General features: G+C 46.2%; 1 protein-coding gene across 4 annotated transcripts in view; it reads right to left on the reverse strand.

Annotated features, from left to right (window-relative positions):
* The window catches only part of PIP4K2C (phosphatidylinositol-5-phosphate 4-kinase type 2 gamma), an 84,643-nt gene extending 74,419 nt beyond the window's left edge, over positions 1-10,224 (reverse strand). For 2 of the 4 annotated variants that reach the window (XM_033939000.1, XM_033938999.1), the window contains exons 1-2: positions 9,699-10,049; positions 25-122 (exon numbers count right to left, since the gene is read on the reverse strand). In XM_033939000.1, coding sequence (XP_033794891.1) covers positions 25-122; positions 9,699-9,878 — 278 coding nt within the window. In that variant the 5' untranslated portion in view covers positions 9,879-10,049. Of the gene's footprint in view, positions 1-24; positions 123-9,698; positions 10,050-10,080 lie in introns of those variants that run through there. The other 2 variants (XM_033939001.1, XM_033938998.1) reach the window with 2 other exon arrangements.
* Positions 10,225-10,739: the final 515 nt, after the last annotated feature.

Below are 10,739 nucleotides of genomic sequence, written 5' to 3' on the forward strand. Positions count from 1 at the left end.
AGCCATTAATCCTTTTACACCTACCTATTGAAGAGATGATTATTTACTTTGATCTTGGAATTGGCCTTGAAATCATCTGGAAGTAGCATCACTGGAATGGGAACCTGGTTGAGCTCATTGATCTGAAAAGCAGCAACAAAATTAAACTTGATCTGATTCATTTCTTTGTATTGTTGCACAAAATATTGCACCAACAGTTGGTGTTTCTTAAATATTCACATTAAAAACTGAAGAATGCAATTGCAGTTACTTATATGCTTTTACAATGACCATCTGATGTTCAAAAATCTTCCCTACAAAACCTCTTTCCCCTACAAACTGAACTAGCCATCAGATATTACAACTTACCAAATAGATCCCATTGACGAGGGAGTCACGTGATGGTGCGAGCCTGAACGGACGCTTGGTGGCTGAGCTCTGGTCCCAGACCTCCCTAAATCTTTTCTATCATACTTATGTAGTAAATCTTTGAACCCACTTGCCCTATTTTTGAATGTCTGAACCTCCAGAGAAGGTGCCGGGACTTTTGCAGTGCTTCCTCGGGCGTTCTTGAGGCATGTCGATCAAACCGGCCTGCTCTGGAAGAGACAAGTGCGTGACTCCTACCTCTAAAATGGTGGGACAGGCCTCCAAAACCTCTTAGAAGCTGTTTAAGATGAACCTCATCCAGATATCCATGCAGAACCTCTCTCAGCTTTTGGATGATAAAGTGGCTAAACTATATGCTGCAATGGATGACATAAAAGAGGGAATGGTTTGATTATTAACGCAAAACGTCCAAGTTCTAAGCACACCCAAAGTCCACCCGTTAGGGTGATCCATAAGACTATGGTAAAAATTCAACCAAGTCTAAATATGTTTTCTCTCATGTAGATAACATATGGTTAAAATCTGAAGTAGTTTGGGACAAAGTTAGAAGTCACTGATGGTCTAACAATATCCTCATAATGCGGCTGGCTATTCATAATAATGTGGTAAGAAACTTTTTAATATTGATTGGATACTAACTATTCTTTGAAGCTGTTATTGACAACAGTTTTATTGTTATTTGAATAATAACTAAGTACTAGTACTGATGCAAAGCAGAAAATTAGTTTAGTGATAAATAGGTAGTTGGAAACCAAGTTGATATCACGTTTTAGAATAAAAACTAAGAATGTCAATGACTAGCAGCAGTGTTGAAGTATGGATGCTAGGGAAGGGCACTTATGAAATGTCCAGTTCAAATCTTTCAACCAATAGGGATGTTCTTCGATTGATGATGTACTTACATACTGACAAAAAAGCTGCTTTGAAAGGGATAGCTCATCTGGCCTTGTTCAAGGGTCTTGGAAATTTGGCAGTGTGCAAGAATATCACATCAGTGAACAGACTCAGGGATTTGTACATTGATGAAGCTTTATGATGAATATGAGAAGCTAAAAAGGAACCAGCACAGATATAACGAACATGATCTGGTGAATCAAGAAGCCTTCAAAGAACATCTCATCCATCTTTTTGATGTTGCTACCAGTGATGCATTAGTCACAATGAAAATCGAAGACAGACAATTTTTAATCAAGCAGAGGCAAAATGTTTTGTCATTCAACATGCCGGCATTGACACTATACTTGCAAAGGAGGAGGATACAAAGAGCACGAGAAGAAAGATTTAGTAAGTTTGCAACCAAAGTAGAGGCAGAAAATGTAATCTTCAGTTATTCCACACAGCCAACTGCTACTTTTCTCCCTCTGACTAGTGGATTATCTGATTCCAAGAATATTGCTGAAGTTGACTTATAGTTGTTCAAATTCAGATGCTGATTTTTATGTCAGCAGAACCCCTTAATCCAGTTCTCAATCAAAATGGCTAAAGATGAACATCATCGCACATCCTGAAGTTGCCGTAGTTTGATAGTCTTAATTTGCCACACAGGAGTGCCACAATTGTCATTGGTGCTGTCACACCAATGTTGGCAATGTAATTTAATTTATATCATGACAATGAAGTTCACTTAGATGTTTATGGAGCAAAAACCATGAGGAGGAAGCCATTCAGAAGGACAAAATTCCTTGTCGAAACAAACTCCATTACTACTGCATTGGGAGGAAAACTCCTCCTAGACATTACTGGAAGTAAAGAAAAGGTCAATAGAACTGCAGTACTTGTCACTGGCATCGGAGAAAAGAAGGTACTCAGAGTTCCAAAAATTGGCCATGGAACTGGCAAACAGCAAGCTTAAATCTGTCTCACAGTATTGGATGAGTAGTCTTTGTAGACGACTGGTGTTTGATACCACTGCGAGTAATAAAGGCCTGAAGAACAGTGCATGCACCTTCATTGAATCATTAATAGGACAAGAGTTAGCATAGCTCGCCTGTTGACATCACATGATGGAACTGACGCTTGGAAACATCTTCACCCAATTGTTTGGAGTTAGTGGAAGACCAAATGTTGCAGTGTTCAAAAGATTTCAGCAAAATTGGCCATACATCTAATATTTGTATGACTTTGCTGCGGACGATATGTTTGATGCAGACTAGTGCTGCCTGATTCAATTCGATTCAGCCTATTGAATCAATTTTTTGATTTGATTTTTCTGCACAATTAGGTGGGTTTATTTTCTAGCCTCTTCATCCCCTTTGCCCTCTCCTACCCACACTAGCGCTGTGGTGTAAACAAAATAAACAAACAAAAAATACTTTTCCTCTCTCTGTTATATCCTAGCTCACGTTCGCGGTCAAACACCATCTCTGGCAGGATACACATTTCAAATCTGACATAAAATCACATTATTATGTCTGATCATTATTCAAATCATGTTGGTCCCATGCTCTGGTTGTCTTCTGATAACTTGCTTACCGGGTCTCCTGCCCATTTGTCGTTTTCTTCTTTCTCGGTGCTAACCATCCATCTTCCATCTCTGTCCTCCCCTTCCATTTTCTGGAGGTCTGGCATCTTTCCTTTTTTTTGTCTGCATCCCTGCAGCTTCAGCAATGGACCGCACCATCCCTAGATCCACCATCTCTCCTTTTCTTAACTACCCTTTCATCCAGCATCTCTCCCTCCTTCCCCACCAACTCAGAGTCCACCAGCTCTTCCTTTCTTTTCCCAACTACCCAGTATCTCTATCCCCCTCCACACTATCCCTTGTGTCCAAATTCTCTCCCTTTCTGTTCCTTCCCTCCCTAAATCCCATTGTCCACCATCTCTCTCCCTCTCCTTTGTTTTTAGACCCATTATTTCTTCCCCCCTAGTCTGGTATATGCATGTCTCTTTAAACCCCTGCCCTCCCTCCATGTACCAGGGCCCCCCTCCCCGAAGGCCTGCATGTTCCCCCCTCCCCGGCCTCCTTAAGATAATCGGCAGCCTGCAGAAAGGATCGCGGTGCTGTAGCGATCCTTGCAGGCTGCAGTCATCCTCAGCATCACGTTCCTGCCCCTCTTCTGAAGTCAGGGGCAGGATTGCGGCACAGCCAATGTGGTGCTGAGGACTATGGCAGCCTGCAAAGATCGCTACAGCACCGTGATCCTCTCTGCAGGCTGCTGATTATCTTAAGGAAAGAGCAGGAGGCCATGGGGAAGCCAGAGGACACTGCAAAGGCCTATGCAGCACTTCCCGACTAACCGTCCCCCTCTAAAGCAGGAGCGGCAAGCCAGCAAGAGGCAGCGTTGCCGCTCCTGCTTTAGGGGGCGAGGGGGGAGGGTTGGTAACCAAATCGGTGAGGCTGATTTTTTTTAAACAAACCAATTCGAATAGATTCACCCAATTTGAATCAGTGAATCGATTTGAATAGGAAATCAGGCAGCACTAATGCAGACTAACATGTTGCGCAGGGACAGAAATCAAGCCCGTCCCCATAAACTTCAGAAGTAGTTATTTCATTCAATTATACTACAGAATGAAAGGCTTTATTAGAGACCCATTAACAAATAAGCAAAGACACTATTAATTTGGAAATATTAATTGGGAAGAATACACACTTTGTAAATGGGTCTCTGAAAGAGCCTCTTATTTAAATATAAACAGCCAAGCTGATGAAGACCCTCAAACTGTGTTAGCCAATGACTTCCTCTGAAGGTAACCAAATATTCCTTTTACCAAGCTTAGCAGGCAGCAGCATCATCCCTAAGACACAGATGCTGGCACCTAAGTGGCACAAGGATGCTGTCAGGGACTGCTATGCTTGGTAGAATGGAGTTCTGGCCACCTCTGGAGAAGGTCCTCAGCTGGCGATGCTTAGGGATCTCTACCAGCTACAGCAAGGGTCAGCAAGTTTCTTTGACACTGGAGACATATAACCAGAAATGCATTTCCTTTTCTGTTGAACACAATACAAAGACATCTGCTATATACATTTCTCAAAGCCAACATATTTCAGTCAATAAATTCCTTTTTTATACTTTTGTTGTCTAGAGATTTATTTTTCCCATCAAGTTGCTTCCAGTTTATCTTTTTTCTGCTTTCCTGTCTTCTGAAAATTCTTCTTTAAGCGGTTGCTGTCCTACTATGGTCCAGCATTTCTCTCTTCCCTACCTCCCATTGTACAGCATCCTATCATGGATCATTCTTCCCCTTCCTGCAAAGCATTTCTTCCTCTTCTCCACCCCCATGTGCAACATGTCTACCTCTCTCTCACTGTCCATCTCTCTTTCACTCATTCCCTCCCTTGCTGCAAAGGAAGTGGGGAGGGAGAGATCCAAGGTGCATCTCTCCCACCCCCTCTACTGCCATATCAAACATTTCTCCCTCTCTCATCCCACAGACCATGTGCAGCATCTTTCGCCCCTGCCCACCAGTCCCAAGCCCAACATTTCTCCTATCACCCCTCTCCAGCACCATGCCACATCTCTCTCTCCATTCCCTCCACCACTATCGTCCAATATTCCTCCCTCTTGCACCCTTTCAATCTGTCCCACTGTTCCCTTACCACCACCATATCCAACATTTCTCTTTGATCTTTCTCTTCCCCATGCATCTCTTCCTCACCCCTCTCCCACCACCATGACCAATTCTCCTTCCCTATTCCCAACAATTCTCCCCTTTCCCCATGTGCACCATCTCTTTCCCTCTCACTCACACCCATGCCCAACAATCCTCCATTTCTGTTCCCTCCCCACCTCAGCATCTTTCCCTCACTCCCTCCCAAGTTTGTGCCCCCTTTCTTTCTCCCTTCTGTGACCTAGTTCATGCCCCCATCCCTTCCTTCCAGCCTTTGTCCCAAGTTCATGCCCCTCATGTCCCAATGAGCTCTCTCCTCTGTCCCAAGTTCATGCCCCCTTTCTCTCTTCCTTGTACCAACATGCACACGCTCGCTCCTTCCTTCCCTTCTGTATCTCAAATTTGTGTTCCCCTTCTGCGGGTGTGTACCAGAACCATCCAAGCAGGCCTCCTTCTTCCTGCCTTCCAGTCAACCTTGCTTCTTCACAAAGCCATGAGCAGTGGTTCCAACATGATGCATGTGGCTGACACCCCCCACCACCGAAGCCTTCCCTCTGACATCAGCTCTGACATCAGAGGGAAGGCTTATGGGTCAGGTGTGGGCAACATGCAGGAACGCTGCCTGGGGTTTTGCGAAGAAGTACAGCTGGAAGGCAAGAAGAGGCGCTGCTTGGACGAGCATGGAGAAGAGAGTGGTAGAAATGTTGGGCAGGGAGAGAGAAAAATGTTGCACATAATAATGGAGGGGAGGAAGGGAGAGATGCTGCAGAGAGGGAAAGAGAGAGGTTTCACCCAGGGCACAAGGCATAGAGAGATGGCAGACAATGAGAAAGAAACAGACATGTTGGATATGGCAGTGGAAGGGAAGGTACAGAGATGGAAGATGGATGGTGAGCATGGAGAAAGAAGAAAACTTCAAATGGGCAGGAAACCCTGGCAAGCCAAGTTAACAGAAGACAAACAGAAACCACAGCCTGGACCAACATGATTTGAATAATTAAGTGACCAGACAACAAAAGGGAGAACAAATAATTTTATTTTCTATTTTGTGATTACAATATGTCAGATTCGAAATGTGTATCCTGCCAGAGCTGGTGTTAGACTGTGAGCATGTGCTAGGACCTAACAGAGAGGAACACTGCCCATACGCCGAGAGGTTGGATAGGCTGGGGCTCTTCTCTCTGGAAAAAAGGAGGCTCAGGGGAGATATGATAGAGACCTTCAAGATCATGAGGGGCATAGAGAGGGTGGATAGGGACAGATTCTTCAGACTGAAGGGGACAACAAGTACGAGGGGGCATTCGGAGAAACTGAAGGGAGATAGGTTCAAAACAAATGCAAGGAAGTTTTTTTTCACCTAAAGGGTCGTGGACACTTGGAATGCGCTACCGGAGGAAGTGATCATGCAGAGTACGGTACAGGGATTGGACGGATTCCTGAGAGATAAAGGGATCGTGGGATACTGAGGGAGGAGCTGGGATGTAACACAAGTATAGAAAGCTAACCAGGTAATAAGTATAGAAACCCAACAGGTCGTGCATGTGCAAGACCGGAGGGTTAGGACTTCGATGGGAAGATAGGACTTCAATGAGAAACCAAGGTGGCAAGGGAGCCCCTTCTGGTGATTCAGACAGGTCGTGACCTGTTTGGGCGCCGCGGGAGCGGACTGCCGGGCAGGATGGACCTATGGTCTGACCCGGCGGAAGCACTGCTAATGTTTTTATGTTATGTTATGTTAAAAGTCCTTTTTGTTTTTACACCACAGCGCTGGCGTGGGGTTGGAGAGGGCAAAGGGGAGGCAGGTGAAGAGGCTAAAAAATAAATCTACCAAGACATTAAAAATAAAAACAAAAAAAAACCCCACCGCCTTACTGCGTGGGAAAAACTGAATTTAAAAAAAAAAAATCACTTCAATAAGCCAAATCAAATAGAAAATTTTCCCTGAATCCAGCAGCACTACTCAGTAGCGCTGCTCATTGTGACCCTGGGCAATCCTCCATTGTGCCAGGTACAAAATAAGAACCTGTATATATGTAAACCACTTTTAAAGTGTAACCACAAAAAGGTGGTATACAAGTCCCATCCCCCTTCCCTTCAAGACCATGGACAATATCACACTGGCATGGCTGATGAAACCAGGAATTAGTGGCACAATATTTGCATGGTTCAAATCCATATCTGTCAGACAATTGGTTCTGTTCAAACACAAGCATATTATCTTGGGCACTGAACTAAGGGGTAGCACAGAAATCTACGTTGTGACCTATTTTTATTTAGTATCTAATTCAGACATCTAGTTCAGCTGCTTCGGTTGATGGGCATAAAATTCTATACCTATGCGGAAGATGTACAGAAAGCTCAAGATACGAATATACCCATTGTTTACTTGGACCCCTCAAATTCAAATCACCTTTGAAAACTGCTTCTTCCCTTATCAGGTGCAGCATCTATTAAATCTCTTTCCATATACTGACCAGTCTGATCATGGTGATCCATATCCTATAATATAAAACTCTAGCCGCGCATGCACACTCCTATCTGCGTGTTTCTGTGATCAGTAGGTCTGTGGCCGCAGAAGTGTGCATGCGCGACTCCCCAGCCTTACTTCCCAGCATCCTCGAACTACTGTTTTGTATTTCTCCGTCCCCTTCAGTCCCTCTAATCTGCACAAGCACGTCAGATCGAGCTTCGGACTACAGGACCCACAAAGCCGCGGCGGCGGCTCCTCTCTCATCTTCCGAAGCAAGTGCAGCTCATGAGAGGAGCCGTGGCGGCAGCGGCGGCTTTGAAAACGGCTCCCTTACTTTAAAAAAACCTTCGGCCGCAGCAGGCCAGCCCGCGGGAAGGGAAGGGGGAACCGCTCAAGAACATTCATTTCTGTGCTTCGGCCTGCTCTTCAGGCTGGGCCGAGTCAGCGGGGGAATCCCCATCCTCCAGTCACCCCCCGGGTGAGTGCAGCCTGGCCCGATTCGTTGTTCTTCAGTTGCTGGGTGGCGGTGGGGGAGGAGATGCTACAAGCGGTGCTAAGAACTGACGAGACGGTTTTTGTATTTGAAAGGAGAAGAGCTGGGGCTGCTTTGTTATAATCCTTATGCTAGGCAGCTCTTTTTGGGAGGCAGGCTGGCATTGGGGGGGTTAAATGGAAAGGGGATGGGAGGCAGGCAGGGAGGCTGGCATCGGAGGGGGGGTGGGGGGTTTCAGGGAAACATGCTGCAGCAAGCAGGCAGACTGGCATCGGTGGGGGAGGCGGTTTTCAATGGAAGGGGGATACAGGCAACGGAGTGGGTGGGGGGGTTCAATGGAAGGCAGGCAGGCTGGCATCGGGGGTGTGGGTGGGGTGGTTTCCATGGAAACATGCTGCTCAGGGGGATGGGAGGCAGGCTGGCATCAGGGGGGATTCAATGGAAGGGGAATGGGAGGCAGGCAGGCTGGTATTGGAGGGGGGTTTCAATGGCAGGCAGGCTGGCATCGGAAGGGGGTGGTGGGGTTTCAATGGCAGGCAGGCTGGCATGGGGGGGTGGGATGGTTTCCATGGGAACATGCTGCTCAGGGGGATAGGAGGCAGGCAGGCTGTCATCATGGGGGGGGTTTCAATGGAAGGGGGATGGGAGGCAGGCAGGCAGGCTGGCATTTGAGGGGGGGTGAGGGGAGGAAGGAGGCACTGGGGGGCACTAAGGACATAGAAAGGGGCACTATGGACATAGGAAGGGGCACTAAGGACATAGGAAGGAGGCACTGAGGGCACTAAGGACACAGGAAGATTCACAGACAGAAAAAATGACAGACAGGCAGCATGCAAGGAGAGACAGACAAAGAAAAAAAAATACCCAGACAGACAGACATCTACTCTAGCACCCATTAATGTAACGGGCTTAAAGACTAGTCTTATCATAGTTATATTAGTAAACACAACAAGAGCTTGCATCATCTCCAATTCAGATTGCTACAGAACAACCAACAGACCACACATCAAACCCTTCCTGCAAAAACTATACTGGCTTCCAATAGCCTACAAGGACAAATCTAAAACTCTGATTTTCAACCCCCTCAGACAAAATGAGCTAAAAATACCATGATAATAAGTTAGTTGCACTCATTATACTACTAGCCCTCTACACAACTTTGAGGTTTCTAAGGTTCTCTTCATAAAGACTATTAATAAATCCCAATAAATCTAAAAAATTAAATGTTAACAGCTGGTCACATAGCAATATCTGTGAAGCTGTAAAGATATTTCTGAATGTTGAACTTTTCGAAAAGGCAAAAAAAGGCTCTCTCCGCTACATAAAGAAATTCTAAATCGGACCTAATAGCTCCCTCTAATTCTTAAGAGAAATGAAGAATTATGAATAAACCTTGAGAAGGGCAAATTGACAGGATATCTGTCATTCAGCACATTTCCCATCATGTTATAAGAGTAACGCTTATGTTACATAGAGCTGAAAAGCAAGTTAAAGGAGAGCTCCTTTTGGTTTGTTTTTTTTTCTATGCCAATGACACAAAAGCATTTACAGTACTCGGCAGCGGAGCAAGATGAGGTGGGAACGCACATCTCTTGCCTTTCAGTGGCAGACTATGGAGTGGTAAGAGACTAAAAACACTCCACCACAGCCCTCGGGGAAAAGACAGAGCAGGCCACGTTAACAGGTAACAACAGCCGCGGCAACTGCGAGATTTGGGAAATCCGCAACTTTACAAACCCCAATTTATAATCCAACCCCACCTCCACCTCTCCCATCCCCCTTACAACAACCCCACGACCCCGACTTTCTTCTTACCGAGTGGTTGACTCCCCACATGAAGACACTGAGGAGCGGGTCGCTGGCGCGAAACACTTTCACCTTCTGGTGCACGAAGTGTTTCTTCTTGTTTTTGGTCTTGGTTTTGGAGAAGGCAGCCGTGCCGGGGAAAGAAGCGCTCGGCACCCCGGAAACCGGGGCAGAAACGGAAGTCGCCATAACCCGAGAAGGCAGCCCGCGCCGCTCACGCTCTGCCCTCACCTGGGCGCCCCGTCACGTGACCCAGGCACGGCTCCCACCCTAGACGACCGAAAACAGTGACTCGCGAGCCAGCCAAACCGCACAACCATCGCCTCCACCCTCTCTGCACCACGTGCGACGCGTCGTGACGTGTGCATGCGTGCTAGATCGCGTGGCCTACCTGGGGCTGGTCACCTGACGGAAGGCGTCGTGGATTGGGAGTTCCTCAGGTGAGTCTCTGCATCCTAGTCGGCATGGCAACTTGTTAACTTCTCTCCCAGGCCTTATTTCTCATGTATATATAGTGCAGAATGAATCCAGGACAGAGACATTACTAGATAGTTAAAAATCCGGCCTGTAGTACATTCTCCTGCTCCCCTACTCTCCCAAATTTGGAATTTTTTTTAAAAATAAAAGCACGTTGTTTCCAAGCTCTTGTTTAAACAGATTAAATATTATACTCAGGGCAGGATTAACCAATAGGCAAAGTAGGCACATGCCTAGGGCCCGAAATGGTCAGGGGGGGGTCCGATGAAGAAGGGCATCAACATTGTTTTTTCCAAACAGCGATGCCCCCCCCCCCCCCCTAAGACAAGCAAGCAATGCGAGTAAGAAAGGCAATGGGAACTGTAATTGTGCAAGTGGTGCTGTTTGCCCAAAGCTTTCCTCTGACGCAGCTTCCTGTTTCCATCTGGGCACATTGTGGGGTGGGGTGGGCGGGGCAGGGGCCTCAGTGTACTTGTGTGCCTAGGGGCCCTTGACAAATTAATCCTAATCTGATTATACTACCCATTTTATTCCATAGAATGCCTGCACTATAATCTGAGATAGCAATTCTGT

Source organism: Geotrypetes seraphini, chromosome 3 (genome assembly GCF_902459505.1).
Source record: "Geotrypetes seraphini chromosome 3, aGeoSer1.1, whole genome shotgun sequence".
In the NCBI taxonomy this organism is placed as follows: Eukaryota; Metazoa; Chordata; class Amphibia; order Gymnophiona; family Dermophiidae; genus Geotrypetes; species Geotrypetes seraphini.